This window comes from Helianthus annuus, chromosome 8, assembly GCF_002127325.2.
Source record: "Helianthus annuus cultivar XRQ/B chromosome 8, HanXRQr2.0-SUNRISE, whole genome shotgun sequence".
In the NCBI taxonomy this organism is placed as follows: domain Eukaryota; kingdom Viridiplantae; phylum Streptophyta; class Magnoliopsida; order Asterales; family Asteraceae; genus Helianthus; species Helianthus annuus.
In genome coordinates, this window is record NC_035440.2 from 44,390,830 (window position 1) to 44,414,852 (window position 24,023).

A 24,023-nucleotide genomic window follows, 5' to 3' on the forward strand; every position below is an offset into this window, starting at 1 on the left:
ATGGGCCTCGGGCCTGTTTCGTATTTATTCATTTGTTTATATTATGTCTATTAGTGTTGGGTCGAACAATAGGTTATGTTTATGTATTTAGTTTGGGCCGTAGGCCACTAGAATGGGTCGAACAGTTTATGTATGTCCAGTCCGATTTGTAACCGGTGTGGGTAAAGGAGTTTGGGCCATAGCGAACCGGTGTGTCTCATAACCGAAGGCGGTTATTTCTGAATCGTCACACCTTTCTGAAACGTTGTGACTTTTAGAGACATGCCCCTTGATCCCCTATAAAGCCGCTGCCAAACTCCCTATTCATACGGTTATCACTTCGGCAGTTATCAAAAGTTTGTATTCAGAACGTGTGTTTACAAGCAGTTATCATATTCAAGTTTTAGTGTCAATCTAGTCTTTTCATTCGGTTAGTTTGTTATTTCTGCAAATCATTCTCGTTTCAATTAGTCATGATGAATTCGTGTGAGTGTTGTGGTTTGTACGTGAATGATTGTGTTTGTGGTCACAAGTCCATCCGTTCCGATTGGTCCTGGGTTTCCGATGACGATGATACCAACAGAGTTACCTAAATCTTTAAGTAACCTTTGCAATTTGGTTACCTTTAATCTGCAATCAAACTTCTTCGTCGGAAATGCATCCGAACTTCTTGAAAGATTTTGTGAATGTGAGTCACCTAAAATAAAATTTTTATCCTTAACCGACAATAAATTGGTTGGCCAACTACCTGAAAAGCTAGGAAGATTGAAGAATCTTGTAAGCTTGGATCTTGCTTACAATAAGTTAACAGGGAACATTCCAGATTCTGTAGGATGTTTGTCTCTCTTGATTACATTACAGATGAATGTGAATCAACTCACAGGTTCTATTCCAGATACCATTGGTGGTTTGTCATCGTTGAATTACTTGGATATGTCGTATAACAAGCTGAATGGAAGTTTTCCTGAGAGTATTGGGCGACTTGGGGAACTAGAATTTCTAACTGTTCATCACAATTCATTAACAGGTATTGTGACCGAAAACTACTTCTCCAATCTAACATCCTTAACAACTTTGTGGATTGGGGACAACAAGTTAGTGTTGAACTTCAAAGTTAAAAACTGGATTCCGCCTTTCCAGCTCAAAGTTTTGAGAATAGGTTCTTGCAATTTAGGCCCTCATTTTCCGTTGTGGATTCAGTCGCAAACAAGCCTAACAGAACTAGATTTAGCAAACACAAACATATCAGACACCATCCCCAATTGGATTTGGACTACATTTTCTAGTGTAACATTCTTGAATATATCCCACAACAACATTCAAGGAAAGTTGGGAAATGTTAGTTTTCTTGCACCAGGTGCTCTACTAGATCTAAGTTTCAACCATTTTCATGGTGTTCTACCTGGTCATTTCAATAGACCCCAGTTAGATTTTCTTGATCTTTCATCCAATAGTCTCTCGGGATCTCTGGAACAGTTCTTGTGTTCTGGCATTCAAGAATCGCAGCCGTTGAGAGTTCTTGATCTAGGGAACAATAACATGTCAGGTGTTATCTCAGATTGTTGGATGAATTGGGATTTTCTAGTCATTCTAAACCTAGAGAAAAATCAATTTTCTGGTATAATTCCATCCTCTATAGGGAATATTTCTTCCCTATTATCATTGGATATGCGTCATAACAAACTATCTGGGAACTTGCCAATGTCGTTATTGAACTCCAAGAGCTTGACGATCATTGAGCTAGCAGAAAATGAGCTGGTGGGAGGAATACCAACATCAATAGGGAGAGGCCATACAAGTCTAAAACTTCTAAACCTTCGTTCTAACAAATTGGAGGGTAAAATCCCTTATGAGATATGTAATCTCAGCTCTATACAGATCATGGATCTCGCTCATAATGATCTTTCTGGGAATCTACCGACATGCTTTAAAAACCTCACTGTCATTTCTGGAAGGGAGACATCAGGTCCAACTTTCCTGGTGGGAGGAAAGTTGGGAAATGTTAGTTTTCTTGCACCAGGTGCTCTACTATATGACACTCTTTTCCAGAACCAAGTTCTAGGCAGTGCATCATTGGTGACAAAGGGTCGAGTTGCTACATATGATAACATTCTTTATCTAGTGACTACATTAGACTTTTCAAATAACAAGTTTTCGGGGTCAGTACCTGATGAACTTGTTTCACTTTTGGGTTTACGATACCTTAATCTGTCAAAAAACAATTTAAAGGGACAAATTCCCAACTCGTTTAACAACACTGGGAAGTTTGAATCTATAGATCTTTTAGTAAACCATCTTAAGGGAAAATTTCCATCTAGCTTATCAGCGTTAACTTCTTTAAGCTTCTTGGACGTATCGTACAACAATCTTGTAGGAAGAATCCCGAAAGGTCCTCAGCTTCAGACCTTCAATGCATCGAGTTTCATTGGAAATGAGCTTTGTGGAGATCCTCTTCCAGAATGCTTACAAAATACTGACGATCCCAGTGGAACAAACGACGAAAATGATGAATCTATTGGCATTGATTGGATCCTAGTGATATGTACACTCATTGGATTGGTTATTGGTTTTTGGATGGTAATTGCCCCGCTGATTGCTAGCAAAAGATGGAGAGATGTATATTATCGTTTTCTCGAAGGGATCTGGATCAGGCTTCAAAATTTCACTCTAATCATATTCCCATGTAAGTCTTACTCATATTTGATTTTCTGTTTTATCCTTCATTCCTTTGCTTACCTGTACGTTTTCTGAAAGAACAAAAAAAAAATAGTTATACTCACGTTTGTTGGTTCAGGCCCCACTCAACTCACACACTATGTAGGTCCGTGTTTCGGGATCCAATCCGTGATTTTCATGATAATGTTCAATGATGGAAGAGATAAAGAGATGATAAACAAACAACTTTTGTATTAATCCGGTAGTAAACATTACAAGTCGGCCCGATTACATGGAAACCGAACTAATACCAAAGAAGTATACATCCAGGGAGAAATCAAGTGGTGATTTCTCCCGGTGAGGACTCAAACCTCCATTCACTCTCTAGCACACACTTGTGCTCTCACTCTTGTGTTTTACAAGACAAGGTGTTGGTATTTATACCAAACACAGGTTGCACAGTCGAAGGATAACACTGACTGGTCGATAGATCATCTGTCGACCATCCAGCTTTCGAAAGATACACACATGCCTCGAAGGATACCATATCCTTCGAGGTCCATCTTCAACTTTCGATGGATATCTTTCGAGCTCATCGAAGGATATCAACAATCCTTCGATGACCTATCCTTCGATACCAACATAAGCAACCATAACTTGTCTAGCAAACACACACGGTCAACCGAATAACCCTCTCGTTTGACCACTTCAAACGAGCGGGTCTATACAAGTTCGATAGACCGTGTCACTAACTATTACAAATTCAGCGTAAAGTAAAACTAATCTATTCGACAAGCATCGGACACAAAATCTGCATCAACAAATTCCCCCTTGTCCGTTGCTGTCGAATGCTGAAAATGCAACTGCAATCAATCTTCAGTCAAGTATTCATCTTCTCTGTGTTGACAAATTCCCCCTTGACCGATGATCCAGGTAAGTAGTATCTTGATGCTCATTGTATAATATTTCCCCCTCAGAGTACGCGCATCCGAGTTGAGTGTTGTGCAATTTCCTCAAAGGACTCAATTGACCGATCTTCCGCTGATCTTCCAATACTCCAACCGGCATTTGATAAGGGTTCCATTCTTTAACAACTGCATCAAGTCTTGATCTTCAAGCATACTACATTGATAGAGATTTCTGGTGAACTGTCTTCTGTAAACCGTCTTTGTGGAATCGACCAAGTAATGCACTTTAATCTTCAGCATCAACACTCAGGAAAGTCAGCTAGACCAAGTGTATCCCTTGCAAGCTCAACCAAACGGCACGCTTAGTTGAACTACATCCAGATCTCATTGTCTCGCCTTTGTGAAGTCGACCACGTAATGCACTACGGATCTTCAGCATCAGTACCCAGGAAGTCAGCTTGACCAAGCACATCGTTTGCAAACTCAACGAATTGAGTTACCCCCAGATCCCTGTAAAATCCCAAAGAAGCATCAAACCCAAAACCGAATCCTGCAGGTCTTCAGCCTTGAACTATCAACTTCTATAAAGATTCCCCCAGGTCTTCAGTAAACAGCGCTTTGAAACAACTGTCGACTTTAGATACCTGTATGTTTCCGTGCAAAACCCTTCACGCTGGCTGGAGAATTAATTAAAATCCTCAAATATGTGTCTGTGCAAAACATTCCACTCCGAACCGCTTGTATCACCAGAAAAACCACAAACTCTACCACCTGTGATTGCGTTTAGAAATTTACCTAAGAAATTCAACAAATGAAAATTTTTATCCCCCCATTTCTTTGGTAAAATCTCTAAACCTTAACAGATTCTTTCCACTTCAAAGAAACTGTCGTCAAATGTTCACCAATTCCCTCCACTGAGCGGAACTGTCATCAATCTTCATTGAATGTTCTCGGTTCCGAAAATTCACGAACATGACTTTCTTCTTTGCATAATCTAGTTGAATAAGAACGTCCCCTGGTACCCCGTAGGATCTGAATTGTATCCCTCCAAAGAATTTGTGAACTCGTTAGGACCGGTATTGACATTCTAGGTTCATTCATTCGTTACCAAATGCGAGAATATGACAATAAACAAAAAGATTTCTTCGTTGCATATTCTAGTTGATAAAGAAATTTCGCCTAGTACCCCGTAGGATCCGACTTGTATCCCTCCAAAGACTTTGTGAACTCGTTAGGATCGGTATAGACGTTCCAGGTTCATACGTTCGTCTTCAAATGCGAGAATATGACAATAAACAAAATCCTTTCGAACATTTCCGAATAACCGGTAACAATCATAAATACTGATGTGCGGAAGCGAACATACCGTGTTGTTTTTGGCCCATAATAGTCGCGTTACCATTTTTGCCATTTGCATCGGTAACCGTGACTACCCCACATTTTTCAAAAATCAAGCTTTCATCATCTTCTGTTTTCATCGTTCCGAATCATTCCACGCGCTCCCAAAATCCATACAAATTTTGACCTTGATATTAGGAGCGCGATTCAGACCAACTCCGCAAATACCCGACCCCACTCCCACTAGTAATTTGTAGAAACCATCATGTGATAATGGTTGCTAGTAAATTGCTAGTGGGCCATCAATAAAAATCCACAAATAAATTTTGGTCCATATACCCGATGACAAAACATATCAGATCATCTTATTGGTATCGGCCCAAAATAAATGATAAATGTCATGACCCAAAAAAAATGGTTACATTGTTGCTGGGCCCAAGTGTGCATTTATCAAACCCCAAGACAGCCCAAATGTTAAATGTAGGCCTGTAATAGGATTAAAGATATTCAGATGTTTAAACGCGGGGCCCAACTCAAAAATCAAAACCCTACTTCACCCATTCAGCCGACAACAGTTATTATTTCTTTCCCCAAGGTCAGCCGATAAACATCTTCACTTTTTCAACCTTTCACTTTCTGTCAATAAATATCCTTACCTTCTTCTTTTTCTTTAATAAACAACAAACAGCCGACAACCATCATTAACATGTCTGACCCCTTTTTCTTTATTATTTTTTTTTTTTTTTAATCAACAACAGAATGATCACCGCCCATATGACCAATAAAGTTTGTTGTTTATTGTTTGGGTTGACTGCCCAAGGCACCGCCCCAAAAAGGCCAATAACATTTGATTGATTTTTGTTGGTGTGCACCGCCATATGCTTCAATTAACAAAAACAACCTCCTGTGACAGATGTTTCCACAACCGAAGGATATCCTTCGAGGTTGTTGGAATGATTATCCTTCGAAATTGTTGGGGGTTTCGAGCACAGATCTTTCGGTCTCGAAAGATGATCCACAGATCAGTTTCTGTCTTTCGAACAGATATGATCTTTCGAGGTTGTGAGATAATCCTTCGAGAAAAGAATCTTTCGAAAGTTGTGAAATTGACTTTTCTGGCACATGTCAGATCTGGATCTGACACACATCAGCTGCTGTCATATCAGAACTGATTTTTCAAAAAGAACTTGACCCTTCGAAACAAAGAATGATCCTTCGAATCAATGAAGGATAACCCTTCGACTAAAGGACTGATCTCTCGAAAAAGCAACCTGATCTTTCGAAGTTCTTCATATCCTTCAAACTATGAAGATGTGAAGAACATTATGAACACAGGGACCTGGGAAAATTTGCAGATGCGATGAAACACTTTGTACACAATTTTTGATGAAGAAAACTTGAACTTTTAGGAGAAAAACATAAAACCCAACACTCGTTTTATCACAGATCTGAATATTCGGGTTCAGATCTGAGTTTTTCTCATTTTCACCATTTTTACATCTTGAACAAAAACCCACAAAAATCACAGATCTAGAGCACATGTGACTTAGTAAACGGTTAGTTTTACTAAATCGGGCACCATGGCTCTGATACCAATTGTAGGTCCGTGTTTCGGGATCCAATCCGTGATTTTCATGATAATGTTCAATGATGGAAGAGATAAAGAGATGATAAAGAGATGATAAACAAACAACTTTTGTATTAATCCGGTAGTAAACATTACAAGTCGGCCCGATTACATGGAAACCGAACTAATACCAAAGAAGTATACATCCAGGGAGAAATCAAGTGGTGATTTCTCCCGGTGAGGACTCAAACCTCCATTCACTCTCTAGCACACACTTGTGCTCTCACTCTTGTGTTTTACAAGACAAGGTGTTGGTATTTATACCAAACACAGGTTGCACAGTCGAAGGATAACACTGACTGGTCGATAGATCATCTGTCGACCATCCAGCTTTCGAAAGATACACACATGCCTCGAAGGATACCATATCCTTCGAGGTCCATCTTCAACTTTCGATGGATATCTTTCGAGCTCATCGAAGGATATCAACAATCCTTCGATGACCTATCCTTCGATACCAACATAAGCAACCATAACTTGTCTAGCAAACACACACGGTCAACCGAATAACCCTCTCGTTTGACCACTTCAAACGAGCGGGTCTATACAAGTTCGATAGACCGTGTCACTAACTATTACAAATTCAGCGTAAAGTAAAACTAATCTATTCGACAAGCATCGGACACAAAATCTGCATCAACACACTACACACACAATTTGGATGAGAATCTGTTGTGTATTGAACTTTCAACAAGATTACAACTAAAAGAAGAGTTATAAGTGAGTTAATATGAATGAAAAGCTGCACATATTTCATTAAACAAATGAGTTATTAATTGCCATACAAACAGGGGCGGGCCCAGCCCAAAGTGGGCGGGCGCACCCCCGGGGAAAAAAAAATTTAGTGCTAAGTTCCGTCGAAAATCCCGTCCGCACCTCTTGGAATTTTTCATCCGCACCCCTTGGAATTTTTCGACCGCACCCTTGAAATTTTTCGTCCGCACCCCTTAGGTAAAAAGTGTTATCAATTTATATTTTAAATTTTTTTTAGTAAACTCTTATTTTAAAAAAAAATACTACCTAAAATATAAAACTTTTAATACCTAACTAACTAAACCCAAATACCCATATCTTTACCCACTTAGTTTTAGATAATGTTTTGGATAGATTTCAAAAAATGAAAACTCGTAGAGCGTCGACGTTTTAATTATGTTTGTAACAAGGTTTGACATGTTTTTGATGATTATATAAATTTAGTTTGATGTTCGTTTGTTTTACATGACCCGACCCGATACGAACCATTTTTTTACTTATATACCTAGGGGCCTAAAATTTTTAAAAATGTTCCGCACCCCCATGGAAAAATTCCTGGGTCCGCCACTGCATACAAATCACAACGTGGGAATAATAAAAGCTAATAAAATACTAATATTTACTAAAGAATCGGTAAACTAACGAACGTGCACTTCCTTAAGACTTGGTCAATTTGGACCAAGTCATTACACGTGACCAATTAGCTACTGAACCATTTGACCCGTGACAGATACCGTGCCGACCCGTGACCCATAAACGAAGCGATTAATCCAACAATCACCCCCTTAATCGGTTTGTTCAAACCACTCGTTCACCGCAGCTCCAGATATCTTTCTCGAACCATCACTCGGTCACGTCCAACGTCTTCTCCGATTAAACCCGAATCAAGTTCACCACACTTGCAACATCTTTCACCCTCGTAATCTTGATGTCAGTCTTTTCTTCTTGATACATTTGCTACTCCACTTGCTTCTTGCGATACAAACACATAGCTTCGGTCTTCCTCTTTCTAATGGAACACTTTCGGTCTTCTGTTCACGAATCGATCTATTGTGAACTCTTGGTCTTTGTTCACAATCTCGGTCTTTCTTTCTATCATTTGGTCTAAGCTTTCTTTCAATAAAAGCTTTCTTCGGTCTATCATGGTGCGAACCTTTGGTCACTATCACACCCACAGTCTCATTCTAGTTGCCACCGGTCTTTTCGGTCTAATGCCGGAACTTACTTTCCAGCAACGGTCTTCTTCTCACCGGTTCTTCTTCCGGCGATGGTCACAGTCTTCTTACGTGATCAACGATCATCTTCTTTCTTTCATATCGGCACATGCAACAACGGTTCTTTCTTGCAATCGAGTGAAATTGCAATTTCTTATTTCTTCCATGATCGTTCTTTCTTACTTTCCGATTGGCGACGACTTTTTCTTTCTGACACTGGTTTGTCGCCGACTTTCTTTCTTCTTTCTTCTTTCTTCTTTCTTCTTTCTTCTTTCTTCTTTCTTCTTTCTTTGCTTTCTTTCTTTCTCTGCTTTCTTCACTGAGCTAGATCAACCTTCTTTCAAGTTTCTTTCTTGTGTGATCTTTACATAAACTCGCCTATCCTCCTGCAGATCACAAAATCGAACAACCCCTTGCTGCTACTTTCTCGCGGTCTAATCACATATGATCACGGTGCACCGATCCTGCTACTGCTTCGTCTCTAACCCCGCAGACAAGGGCTTTGTTGGTATCAGGACCACAGGCTTCCCAGGTTAACGACCGAGTGCCCAAGTGATGTAGTCATGAATCCATGTAATCGTTACAAGTATTGCACCAATACATATTCATAAACGAATCAACGAAACTGAACAGGAATTATAAACTAACCGAAAATACAAACTGAAACTTGACTGCTTGAATTCTTGAACTCTGAACAACAGAACAGACTTTAATTGATTCGATCAGGGGGTTTGCAGCCCTATTTATACTTGCAGAACAGGAAGTCGACTATTGGTATGTCGATTATGAATAGATACGTCTGTTCTCGATAACCGTCTAAGCGATTATACCCTTCAACACATCGTTTAGTATAAACAGGCCCAAACATACCTAATCGATCCAATACACAAACCATACTAGAAACTATTGTTTTTCGACCCAACATACATAACAGTTTGGCATGCGGCCCAATTCTGAAAAACAAATAAGAAACATAAAAGAGAGTCTGACCCATTAACTACTAAATATATAAAACATGTTGCTACATTTTTCTTTGAACTTCGGTTATGCTGATTATCGGTCTTCATTTTCCCTCTTAATCAGTGCAGCCGTAGTTCGCCAATCATGCTACTCGTCTTTCTTGTCGGTGACCTCGAATATGATCACCAAATCAGGTTCGTCTTCGCTTTCGATCACCTTGATTTCTTCATCATCTTTTGCACTACTAGAACCCGCTTCATGCTTCTTGCTTCCACTCTTTTCGCACTTGATCTTCATAATTTCAAAGTACCATTCCACTAATTCGATGTGTCGAACATATGCAACCTTCATTCCATAATCATCATCACAGTCGAAACTACATTGAAGTGCCATTTTGTCTTGCACTACTTTGTTGAAACAACCATACTCTTTAACAACTTTGTAAAGTGTGACCAAATCAACGGGTGGTTTCCCGTTTAGGAGTGTCGGTGGCATCTCGCCTTCTTTGCATATGCCAAGAAACATGGTATGAACAACGTTATTACTTCTTCCATGCTAGCTTCATAGAATAATTCACGCCCTACCAATTCCTCATGCAATATGATCAAATCAAGAACATCCAGGCAACTTTCGATTATGACATCATTCTCTATCACATCTTCCTCATCGTGTGCAATCATCACTGCCTTCTTTCGTATCACTTCTTTAGATTCTAGTGGATTCTCTTCTATATCATACATGTAAGTCATCAGACTTAACTTTGCCCTTTTGGAATATTCAATCTCATCTTTCTTCGTACCCGAAGTGCCTTCTTCATGCTTCTTCCTTTGACGTTCTCTTTCAATCTCGAACTCTTTCTCATAATACTCTTCCAAATATTCTTGCAATTTGGCTTTCTCATCAAGAAAACCATTTTCAACATCTCTGTTTTCATAAAATTTATCTAGATATTCTTGTTCTAGATCTTCTTCTAACTTGTCTTCATAAATATCAATAGACTTGGCGCGATTGCTAAACATCATCTTCAGAATATACATACGAATCACTTGTGGTAACCATCTCGATTACTTTATATAAGAGTTGTCCCAAACTAAGTATGTTCCTTTTCATGCTAGGAACGTAACTTACGCAGGGAATCCTCTTGTCTTTCCCATTTACCAGAACCTTCACTTTTTTAATACCATGCACAATCGCAAATTCTTTGCATTTCTCCTTTGTCAATACACCAAAGTGTCTTTTAAACACTTTGAAGAGATTTCGATTTCCTGTCATGTGTGTCTTATATGTTGGATCTACAACCCAGATAGACGTCCTCCGCAAGTATCTTTCACAATATAACCATTTTCTACCGGCAAGGGACTGAGATTTACATACTTACTTGGACAGATGGATGCAATATGACTGAATTGCTTGCACGTGAAGCATCGTATTCCCGTTTTCCTTGGTCTAACGACTGGTCGCACTTCCTTTCAAATTCAGTTTCTTGAAAATTTTCTAGGCACCATTTTCTTAGGAAACCTTTTGATGGGTGACTTCCACGAACGTGTAGACGGTTTCCCCTGCGCAGTAGATTTCCATTTGTTGCAGCCTTGGATGCTCTTTCTAGGGTTTGAACTGGTGTCACATGAGTCGACTACACTCAACATGAACTTGGTTTCCTTCAAACGGTCAGTGTCTCGCTCCTTCTTGATCTTGGTAGAACCTTCGGCTATGATACCAGGACCACAGGCTTCCCAGGTCCAAGAACGAGGGCTCGAGTGATGAAGGCATGAATCCATGTAATCGTTACAAGTATTGCACTAATACATATTCATAAACAAATGAACGAAACTAAACAGGAATTATAAACTAACTGAAAATACAAATTGAAACTTGACTGCTAGAATTCTTGAACACCGAACAACAGAACAGACTTTGATTGATTCGATCAGGGGGTTTGCAGCTCTATTTATACTTGCAGAACAGGTGTGTTGACAATGGGTATGTCGATTATGAACAGATACGTCTGTTCTCAATAACCGTCTGAGTGGTTATACTCTTCAACACACCGTTTACTATAAACAGGCCCAAACATACCTACTCGATCCAATACACAAACCCTATTGGACTCTATTTTGTTTCGACACAACATACATAACAGTTTGGCCTGCGGCCCAATACTGAAAAACAAATATAAATAATAAAAGAGTCTGACCCATTAACTACTAAATATATAAAACATGCTGCTGCATTTTTCTTCCAACTTCGGTTATGCAGATTATCAGTCTTTAGGCTTCTCCCTTACTCGAAACCGACTCTTAAACCGGCCTTCTCCTTCTTCACAAGCCCTGGGCTCTAATACCAAATGTTGGTTCAGGCCCCACTCAACTCACACACTACACGCACAATATGAATGAGATTCTTATTATGTATTGAACTTTCAACAAGATTACAACTAAAAGAAGAGTTGTACGTGGGTTAATATGAATGAAAAGCTGCACATATTTCATTAAACAAATGAGCTATTATTAATAGCCATACAAATCACAATGTGGGAATAATAAAAGCTAATAAAATACTAATATTTACTAGAGATTCGGAACGTGCCCTTCCTTGAAACTTGGTCAATCTGGACCAAGTCATTACACGTGACCAATTAGCTACCGAACCATTTGACCCGTGACCGATACCGTACCAACCCGTGACCCGTAAACGAACCGATTAATCCAACAATGTTCAAAGTATTAAATAATGAAGTTCTAGGCATTTATTCCAAACATGTAGATATTTAAAACTATATGGGATTATAGTTCATAGTTTGATCTTGTGATTGTACGTAACTTGTAGGCTTTAGAAGGCATGAGCCTGATCATGAAATTTTTAGCTCAATTGAACAAGTTCAACAACCTGATATACCTCACTACATCTACAAAGATCAGCCCAAAGGTCAGGGTCAGTACTCAAAACTAAAGACTTCATTTGTCCTACTGATTGATTCTCCTGTCGATGATAATGTAGCTTAACCCCTTGTTTCTCACTGTAACTTGTAGGCTTGCATCTGGAGTCGTCGTCTGAAGCTAGCAGCTCAACACACCATTTTTTCCATTCTGATGACAAGAAGGTCAAAACTTAAACTAAGTATTTGTTAATCTTCACTTTTCTGAACAGATTAGAAGATGTGCGAATGTTATTACATTTATTCGACTTACAAATGTGTAAAAAATATATTTAACATTTAGAAACGCGAAGCAATATAACAAATTTTAGAGATTTAAACTTATTAATTGTGTATATAAAAGTTTTGTCTACATACATGAAAATGTATGTAGAGATAAACTAGTGGGTGTAACAATTTAATCTCTACAATTTTTTGTGTATTAGAACTTGGGGAAGGTTGATTGGGGAACACTAAAAATGTGGGGAACAGCGGGGAACTGGCTCAAACGAACTCCGATTGGACTCATTCCAGCGGCGTTAGAACTGGCTCGTCGAACCCTAACTAAGATCTCTTAACCCTAAACCATAAATCCTAACTCCTTAACTCTAAACCCTAAAGCTAAAAAATAAGGCTAAAACCTAAGCTAAACCGTAAAATATAAACTATAAACCCTAAAAGCTAAACCCTAAAGGCAAAACCTAAAGCTAAACCCTAAACCATAAAGCTAAACTCTAAACCCTAAAGCTAAACCCTAAATCTAAACCTTAAGGCTAAACCCTAAAGCTAAACCCTAAAAGCCAAACCCTAATATATTTAGGGTTTAGGGGTTATGATTTAGAGTTTAGGGTTAAGAGATCCTAGTTAGGGTTCGACGAAACGGTTCTAACGCCGCTGGAATGAGTCCAATCGGAGTTCGTTTGAGTCGGTTCCCCACTGTACCCTACTTTTTTAGTGTTCCCCAATGAACCTCACACATTAGAACTTTATATATATATATATATATATATATATATATATAGGGTTCGGGACCTAGGGTAGGGTTCATGCGAGAACAACCTTTATTACGAGAACCGCGAGAATCAATATGACCCCCCCCCAAGCTAAATGCTAAAAACTAAACCCCTCAAAAAACCTAAAAAAATCTAAAATACACACAAAAAAAATTAATATTTTTAACGAAAAATCGCTACTTTTTAGTAACCAAAAAAAAATTTAATAACGGAATCCAACGATTTTTCGTTAAAAAATATTAAAAAAAAACATTTTTTTGTGTTTTTTAGCTATTTTTAGGTATTTTTTGTTGTGTTCACATTGACTCTCGCGGTTCTCGCAATAAAAGGTGGTTCCTAAATGATCCTTCTCCTATATATATATATATATATATATATATATATATATATATATGGGATTTTTTCTACTTAAAAATCTAATATATTTCAATATTCCACACTTATGAATTATACAGTTTGTAGGGGTTTATAATTGTGAATAACATGAAAGAGAGGAAAACTGTCGGTCCCACGCAGGCTCCACCTGTAAGTATGTGAGAGGAGAGGGGTGAAAAAAGTAAATAGGGGGGGTGTAGAAAGTAGCACCCAAAAACATTATTACATATGTTTTTGCAGGTCCAAGAAAGAGAAGTCTAGGTGCAAGAAGATGGCTTTTGTAATGATTTATCATCAATCAAGAAAGAGAAGTTACATCACCAGGACTTGACGTTATATTTATGCTTGAAATGATCTATAATCTCTTCTACTGTCCTACATATATATAGGGGGTAAATAAAGAAGCAAATGTATTATAGAGATTTTAAAGTATTCTCTTTGACTTTACTTATAATTTCTCTTCCCCCTCTGCTTTGACAAATCATCTAGTAAATCAAAACTTTGAATCAGGTTTCCTCCATAGCCATTTCCTTTTACCTTCTACTCCACGTAGATTGCTGAAACACTGGTCCCTCTCCGTCGAGACACAACCATTGCCACTTCCAAATGATGAAGTGTGGTTTCTGGTAGAAGTATATAACGTGAGTACAGTCTCGGATGATCATGTTAGCGACTAAGGTACTTGTTCCACCTCTCTTATTCCGCTTGCATTTGTTTGACTATGTCTCGGATGTGTTAGACATCCGGATATCAAAACAATAATCTTCGAACAAAGAAAAGGAATACAAGAGAGGATAACAACGATTTAAGATTAAGGTTGATATCTTGGTACCGGAATAGTGATCCAGCCAATAGTTTATATACAGTTAATGATTGCAAGTTAATGATTGCAAGTTATGAAAGAAGGTTAAGATGTGGTTGGAGCCAAAAAAAATGTTTAAACTATGTTTGTTATACACCTTCCATACCCGTCCATATAACCATTGTATTAACCTAAATCTATAATAAGTAATGCTCAAACAAACATATACGGTACATACATACAAATACAAATATAAGCATAGCTAATTAAGTTTATAATTCCAACACACTCCCTTAAACTTAATTAGGTAGAATGTTTCAACTTTGTTGCTTCTTTGCATGATTGAGTACAGATTGGTCAGCTTCTTGTACCGAGTTTGTTGCCCTCTTAAAATCAAACGTCCATCTCTTCAACATCCTCTTCATTCCTCTCCAATCCGAGCCAACGTACAAAGCATAGTCCACTAAGTCTTGTTCTTGCTTGTTCCTTGTTCCTATTGCGGCTCTTTCTTCATCTATAATTGCTGCAACCATGGTTGTGCCATCTTCATTGTAAGTCCCAATCTAACAATAATATCAAACAACACCAAGTTTATGCGGAATCTAAACTTAATGTGATTCAAGAATAAGATGAAGATGAACAGCGGAATCACTTTCTACTTGCACACGATTCTATTAGTCAAGAGCAAAATCGTCTAGTACAAGAACTCTCTAAATCGCCTCTGTGTGTGTGTGTGTGTGTGTCTAGGAAAATCTGTAACTAGGAAGCTTAACCCTAGTTTTGACATAAAACTAGCTTTTATACTTTAGATAAGCCCAGGCCCCAAATGGGCTCCCCATGGGCCTGTCTGGCTCACATGGCCTTAGGCATGGCCTAAATCACCTATTAAGGTCCACTTACTAATCTGAACTAACCCTGTAAAGCCCAATTCATACAACCTTTTCTCCGACAGTTTGTTGCCTCCGTGGATTTTTGGCTTACATAAGTTAATTTTATTAGATCTCACAAATTGCTATATTAGTGGTCTAAATCCAGGAACTCATGGTAATTTCCATAGCATGCCTTCTTTAATGACACTTCGTGTGTCAACCAATAACTTTGTTAATTCTTCCTTGTTACCGAATGGTTTACCCAGCTTAAGTAATCTTTATTTGCTTGATGTCGTAGGTCCCTAAAAGGATCTAAGAACAAGGTGATTTCAAGTTATCAAACGCATAAACATAGGTTTACACACAACCAAGCAAGAGCACAATCAATCAAGAACAACAAATCACTCAAAAGTTACTCAATTGATTTTGACAGAGTATCAGTACATAATATCCAGAATAAGCACCAAAACTCTCTCAAAATGCACTCTTATAGAATGAAAACCATCCTGCTGTATATATAGGCAATACAGTAGCAGGACACGTGAAGCATCACATTGACAACAAGAAGAAGCATGAAACATATAACAATAAGACGAATCACTTGCTTCGTGTCACATGAATCACACGAAACATATTTCATATCACACACGAAACATGATGAATCCAACAGTTGTTTCATTATAAGCTTCGTGTCACAAAATGCTTCGTGATGACTACTTCGCGTGTGTACAAAATCACAACTTAATAGAATGTTGCCAAGTCAAACAGGGGGATGTTTGACTTGGTCAACTTACAACTATTAACAAAATATAAACAAAATGACGATCGTTCATATAAATATAACAAAAATTACAAGCCAAGATACAAAGTACATCAACAAACTCCCCCTTGTCTGCAGCTTGTTCTATTCGGTCTTCATTAGTCTTCTAGAATCTCTTGATGGGACTCAGTCCATTTACTACCAGAGTTGATTCCGTAATAAAAGCAAACCCGCACAACCCTCTGAAACTTCATAGCTTGATGCGATTGATCATCTTCAAAGAATATCTAGTTGCGAACCAACGTAGCGATGTCTCTTTCCGACAGGTTCATGATACACATACTCTCATAGATATCCGGAAGTTAGGCATTCCATGTCACACCCTCAACTTACACCTGCGGAGTACTACGCGAGGCGTGTGACTGACCAGGATCAAGCCACCAATCATATTGAACAATCATAATAATAAAACAGTTTTATCAAACCAATACGATCAGTGACTAATAATGTCCAAGTCCAAAGTCTTAAGTTTAAAACAACGTTTAAAGATAACAGTGGAAGCATAAGTTAAACAGTTCTAGCAAAAGTTTGAAAGTTCATAATCATTAATAAGGAAACCCAAGTTCATGCAACCACTACATTCCTCGCTACAAGATCCTGAATCATTGGGTACCTGCAAAGCATGCAGTAGGGTGTCAATATAAAGTTGGCGAGTTCACGAGTTGTCCAGTTTTTAATTCCATAAAATTTATGTTTGTCTTAAGTTACTCATTTATATCAAGCCATGGGGAGCTACGCCATATGTAAGCTACACACACATTCTACTCTGTTCTCTCTCTCAGATCTGCAAACTAAATAGAATCCCCAAATCTGTAGAATTGAATGAGATCTCTTTTAGAATTTTACTAAATACAAACTTGCAACCAACTAGTCAAAATAATCAAAATTTATGATAAACTCTTGAACAAACATTATCATTGTTCCATCACTATCTTCTCCTTTTTCTACAGGTTCCATTAGTCGCGCCACTACCCGATCGGTTGACGATGTAGCAAATGTTGCATATTGTTTAAGTATTATTGGTTCAAAATTATATTATCTTCAAAACTGGAGTTCATAGCCAACATATCAGAAACTTAAATATTAGTTTGAGCATTAAACTATTAAACGAACATAATTGTGAAACTCTAAATCAAGAAAAAAACAAAAGAAAAAAACAAACCTTCTGAATTCATCAAATGTCGTTACTAAGTTGAACATCAAGGTAGTCAAGATCGATGTAACGGAGATTAAGCTGCCCTAATTTCTTCACGGACCAAAACCTACAATTCAGGTTGAGTATTGACCGTCATGCCTATGCCGATTTGGTGATAATCGCCGGTGGAAGTTGGGGGAGGAAGATGTAATCGATGGAAAACAAAAACAAAGCTGGGAGGCGGTGGGTGTAAAGATGGTACGGCAGGATACCATGTGCCGCTCGGATGTACAAACCACACGCCTGAACGGTGTGGTTGCTGGGATACGTTGGTGGTGGTGGTGGTGGGCTTGGATACCATGTTTGAAGTCTGAAACCCTAATTTGGGAAGGATGGTGAAAGAGGGGTTTATAAGGTGGGAGGAATTAGGGGTAAAAGGACATAAATGCCCTCACATGCTAAGCACATGATCAGAGTTAACTTAAATTTCTAACCTTGTTTGGGGTAAAGGACGAAACATGCAACAGATTTTCCAAATAAAGGATTGTAACTGTAATTATTGAAGTTAAAGATCATCCATTGCAACCCGCTACAAACATAAAGGACCAAAAGTGTAATTTACCCTTTAATTTTTGTATAAATGTCGTTTTTAAAAACATTTGTTTTTTTAACCTTTTTAAAACATTATATCATTTTTAAAATCGTTTCTTTCTAAACTGTTTGTTTTTTCAAATTGTTCTTTTTTACGTCCTTATTTTTTTAATTGAACAATTCATTTTTTACTGTTCTTTTTTAATACCATATGTAATTAAACTTTTTTTTTTGAAACAATTCATTTTTTAAAATCGTCCATTTTTAAAACTGTTTATTTTTAAAGCGTTTGTTTAGAACCATTTTTGTAAACCGTTACTATTGTTTTTAAAACGTTATTTGAATCGTTTGTCCTTTGTAAAATTCTCCATTTTTTGGACTGTTTGTTCGAAATTCTTTCATTTTTTATACCTTTTGCTTACTAAAATCATTCGCTTTTCAAAACGTTGAATTGTTCATAAAAGTAAAGCAAAATGTACTAAAATTTTTGTAAAAAATGAAGGTTTAAAAAAGCGTATGGTTTTAATAAATAAAAGGTTTAAAACTGAACAAATTTCGAACAAACGAACGGTCCAAACAATGGAAGAATTTAAAAAGATAAATGATTCTAGTAATGGTTTAAAAATGAAAGAAACGTTTTACAAAAACCGTTCTCGCTTTAAAAATAAACGGTTTTAAAAATGAATTGTCACGGCCCCCACGCCCGGTTTGACCCGGTCCAAGAGCCGCGGGACAGAAACCTGTGGCACAGCGGAACTTTTAACAGGATCGTTTTAAACTTGAAAATGCCCGAGTGTTATTTATTTCATAATTCGGGATAAACCCCGTAATTTACAGTAGAGAAATTTTATAGAAATTCCCTTATTTTACTGTCACACCCCGATTTCCACGTGTCTCACCGGTGGGCCCGGTGGGGGATTACCGTGACGTAGTTGGCAACAATATAGTCAAACCACACAATTATATAAATGCACAGCGGAAGCATAAAGATAAATATAATTCAACCATTGATTGTAATATCGAATGTATTACAAATAGTCGAATGGTATCCACAGGGGGATCAAAATAATAAAAAAGTATTGTTCAACAGACAAGGCATCAAAAGCTTGCGAGACTCTTTAGGATGCTAAGGAGCTATAGCCAGCCGATTACGTTTAGTACCTGCACTTAATCTTTTTGGGAAAATACGTCAGTTTACACTGGTAAATACATTCAACCGACACTTTTGTAAAATGTTTATTAAAAATTGATTTGAATGCACAAGGCACAAACTCTTTTATAACTTGGGAGAATTATTTAATATTATAATCTTGTGAACGAATTACATGTTCCTTTTGCGTTCAGTAGCCCGGATCTAGTCCGGGTTAAAGATCAATAGACACACCACATTGCGTAAAACCGAGGTGGGTAAACCAACGGTTACGTCTTTTATTAATATAGACATAATGCCGGGTGTACGCCTACACCCGGATGTCGAGGTCGTGGCCATTTCGTAAAATGATGCCTAGGATATCCGGGACATGGTCATTAACCCCCCGAAGGCTTTTAAGTAACAAGACTGTTTAAACGAGCCAATCAAATTATTCAATTAACCACCAACGATGGAAGATTTGATGCTCGATCAAGCGGTATTTTATATATACCGTAACCCAAGCCCGTATAACGGAAAATAAGTTAAAAGTATTTACCTTTGCAAGTATTGTCCTTAATTGATTAAATCACAGATATCTTTTACTGGGGCTCCTATTCTGGAACGAAGGTTTTAAAATAACCTATTAGAATCCTAACGGGTCTTTATATTAGCCGTAGCCTAGACCGGTCAGTTTCAAAGGATAGATACGGTTTAATCGCGTGAAAGGCGAAAACCGAGAATGGAATGTGATTCTGACCCAACAAGTTCGAAGACTTGTTTTATATGGTTTAATATTCACACTCTGGATTTTGGGGTCAAAATAATATGGTTTGACCCGTATCGGCTAATTTATGTAAACTAGTTACATAAGCCGAACCGTGCGCGCAATAGGCGCAACGGGTAACCGTAAGAGTCCTACACTTGTTTCCCAAGTCAATATGCCTTAAAGAGGTTGTGGTATCAGTAGGATACCTTCCGTGATGCCCGTAACGAGTTTAAGTTTATTATACGCCCCGTAGGGGTTTTCGGGTCATTTTAAGGACTTTTAAAGGGCTTTCTGAGTTCTACAGAAAATCTGAGTTTCCCGTTCAGTTTATAAAGTCCAAAATACTTTATTTATTATTTAAAATCAGTAGCAACTGGAATCGGGTCAAAAGACCTTGTAGAACTCAAGTTTTGGCCGAAAAGGGCATATTCGGTATTTACCGAACCGTAGCCATAACCGCAGGTTAAAATTAATTAAAAATCTTTAAAAATCCCAAAATATTATTTTACAATAGTGAGTAAAAGGTTTGGTGACGAAATCTTGGTTTAGGTAGGCGTTATGCTAATCGCGCCGTTTATTACAAAAGTTTCTTTTAATTGCGCTATTTAGCATAACTCCTATTCTAGACCTCGGATTGGCGTGAAACTTTAGGGACATGCTTAGAATTTAGTAAGCAAGGTTATGGTCCCTTCACGTGTCCGAAATACTCGTTTTATTTTGAAAAAGGCGTTACGGTCAACTTTTAAGCAATTAACGGAAATGCGTAAAAGACTCGGACAAACAACGAACCGGTCACAGAGGGTGATACCATCATGTGACCTCGTCCTAAGAGAGTCCTAAGGCATATCTACATTACACTAAAACGTGTCAGAACTGAAGTCAAAGCAAAAGTCAAACTTTTGCGACATTCGGCTCCGAACCGGGTCAATATAGCAAATGGCCGAATCAAACGAGCTTAGACAAGTTAGTATACTTATTATCATGTTTTATGAGTGTTCAAACAGGTTACATATCACCTATATTACAGATTATGCAAGAATCGCAAAAATGGCTTTCTGTTGACTTTTTAAGTATACGTTTGACTCGACATTTGACCTAGTTAGAGTGGTGATCAGGGGAAACCCTTTTAGGGGTTTATTACCCACATAAATATCAACACATAACTACTTTTGATTCGACAATTCACTGGACCATTCGTGATTTATCACAAAGTCAATCGTTAGTTACGACGGATTGACTTTTAGGCTAAACTAAGCAAAAACAAAGCCATAGAAGGTTTGGCATACTTACAGAGACTTGTGCACGACTTAGGAATGTTAGAAGAAAGCTTGTGAGCTCCAGGAATGATCAGAAGATGTGTTTTGAGGTGTGTTTCATTTGTGAACCAAGTATGGCCTTTTATAGCAAAGTTTGGTGCACAAGATCATCACAACACGTCCTACATTGCTCATGGATGATCAACAAGTGTCCTGAGGTGCTAGGGGTCAGGTAGAGGGCGCCCATGCTTCATTGATTGCTCACAAGTTCGTCTACAAGCCAAATCATTGAAGCTGCCCATGTTTTCTGTTACTGTGTGTCCCACGCGGCCTGCGTTAAGAGTTCATGCATCTTGGTCGCGGGCCGCCTGAACCCATAAGTTAGAAACCGGATTAACAGGTGGCTCGCGGCCCGCTTTAACTAACCCTTAACCTTTACGCGGCCCGCGTCAGGTCTATTTTTCAAGATTTTTGAATCTTTTATAATCATTGCCTAAATCTTGGTAATTAATAACGAAATCTTCGGTAATTAATAACCTGACCTTTCGGGTTTGAAGGGGTAACTTTGCGATTTAGCCCTCGATTATTTACAACTAAGGGCCTCGTGTTATTTACCCGCATTGTTAAGTCCCTGGTTAGTTTGTTAATTAATCGGAAAAGCTTTAACTTTCATTGTTGACGCTTTTAACCCTTCTCGTACGAGTTTGATCATAACTTTCTCGTTTTAAAACGGAACTTCGCGGAATTTATATTGTACATTCTAGTAAGCGTATTTTACTGTTACAAAGCCTCGGGTATGCCAAAGGGTCACTCAGAGGTATAATTAAACATGTTGACACAGTTAACCCCCTGCAGCTTGTAATCTCTCACTTTCTTCCGCGTTTCGCTTCCGTACGATCCATGATTTATTCGTTTGAAGGTACGAGCATCGTTTAGGGTTACTATACAGTATACTTACCCTTGTTTGACATTTATAACCCTCGAATTTACATACTTTCAAGGTTTGTCAATTTTAGTCCTTTATTTAATATTAAATGCCACGTGTAAACTCAAGACACGTGTCAATACATTATTGGACACAAAATTTCGAGGTGTTACATCCTCACCCCCTTAAAATAAATCTCGACCCGAGATTTACTCAAACAAATAAGGGTATTTCTCTTTCATCGTGCATTCAACTTCCCACGTGAATTCGGGACCTCTCCGGGCATCCCATTTAACCTTGACTATAGGTATATGCTTTCTTCGAAGCTTTTTCACCTGTCGGTCTTCAATCGACAAAGGCTTCTCCACAAACTTCAAGCTCTCATCTATATGCACATCTGTGTGTGGGATCACCAATGATTCATCAGCGAAGCACTTCTTTAGATTGCAGATGTGGAACACGTTGTGAATTCCATTGAGCTCTTCTGGTAAGTTCAATTTATAGGCAACTGACCCAACACGTTCGATAACCTCAAAAGGTCCTATGTATCTCGGGCTCAGTTTGCCCTTCTTACCGAAACGCATCACCCCCTTCCAGGGTGATACTTTTAGTACCACTTTTTCACCTACCTCGAAGTGAAAATCCTTACGCTTTGGGTCAGCGTAACTTTTCTGCCTATCACGGGCAGCCTTGAGACGCTCTCGAATCTGGACAATCTTGTCCGTTGTTTCGAAGACTATCTCTGGTCCTGATAATTGGACCTCTCCCACTTCCGCCCAACAAATAGGCGATCTACATTTCCTACCGTATAATGCCTTGAAAGGCGCAACCTTTATGCTGGTATGGTAGCTATTGTTGTAGGAGAACTCGATTAGTGGTAGGTTCTTATCCCAACTACCACCTAAATCGATAGCACATGCACGCAGCATGTCTTCTAACGTTTGAATAGTACGCTCACTCTGACCGTCTGTCTGAGGATGGTAAGCCGTACTAAAGTTCAAACGTGTGCCCAAAGATTGCTGGAAACTTTTCCAGAAATGAGACGTGTACCTAGTATCTCGATCGGAGATAATGGACACAGGTATGCCATGTAAGGCTACAATCTTATCAACATATAACTGGGCTAATGTGTCGGAGCTATAAGTCTCCTTGATGGGTAAGAAATGTGCTGACTTAGTCAGTCTATCGACTATAGCCCATATCGTGTCATTTCCTTTCCTCGTTTTGGGTAACTTGGTGATAAAATCCATAGTTACACACTCCCACTTCCATTCAGGAAGTTCAGGCTGTTGTAGCAAGCCAGATGGCTTTTGATGCTCAGCCTTGACTTGCGCACAAGTTAAGCATTTGGCTACATAAGCGGCTACAGACTTTTTCAAGCCTATCCACCAATAATTTGCCTTTAAATCCTGATACATTTTATCTGCTCCAGGATGGACAGAATATTTGGAACTATGGGCTTCCTGGAGGATAACATCTCGTAGTCCTCCATAAATTGGAACCCATATTCGCCCATTCAATCGCAAAATTCCATCCTTGCTAAGAGTTAACTGCTCCTCAGTCACTCCCAGCTTCTCCTTAGGATAGTTAGCTTCCAACACAGCTTCTCTCTGTGCAGCTAACACCCTTTCAATCAGATTATTCTTTACTTCAATGCTCTTAGCATTGATTCGGATGGGTTTCATCCTTTCTTTCCGGCTCAGGGCATCAGCGACTACATTCGCCTTGCCGGGATGGTATCTGATCTCACAATCATAATCATTTAAAGTCTCCATCCAACGGCGTTGCCTCACGTTCAACTCCTTCTGATTAAACAGATGTTGAAGGCTCTTGTGATCTGAATAGATCACAAACTTGATTCCGTACAGATAATGCCTCCACAGTTTTAGTGCGAACACAAAGGCACCCAACTCCAAGTCATGGGTGGTGTAATTCTTTTCATGCACCTTTAATTGTCTCGAAGCATAGGCAATCACCTTGCCTTTCTGCAT

At 38.5% G+C, this 24,023-nt stretch overlaps 1 protein-coding gene across 1 annotated transcript; it reads left to right on the forward strand.

Annotated features, from left to right (window-relative positions):
• The first annotated feature begins 489 nt into the window (after positions 1–489).
• On the forward strand, positions 490–5,665 carry LOC118480954 (receptor-like protein EIX2). Its single transcript, XM_035975978.1, has 2 exons — positions 490–2,556; positions 5,639–5,665. Exons 1-2 carry the CDS (start codon positions 490–492, stop codon positions 5,663–5,665), a joined length of 2,094 nt encoding a protein of 697 aa, XP_035831871.1.
• The last annotated feature ends 18,358 nt before the right edge of the window (positions 5,666–24,023 follow it).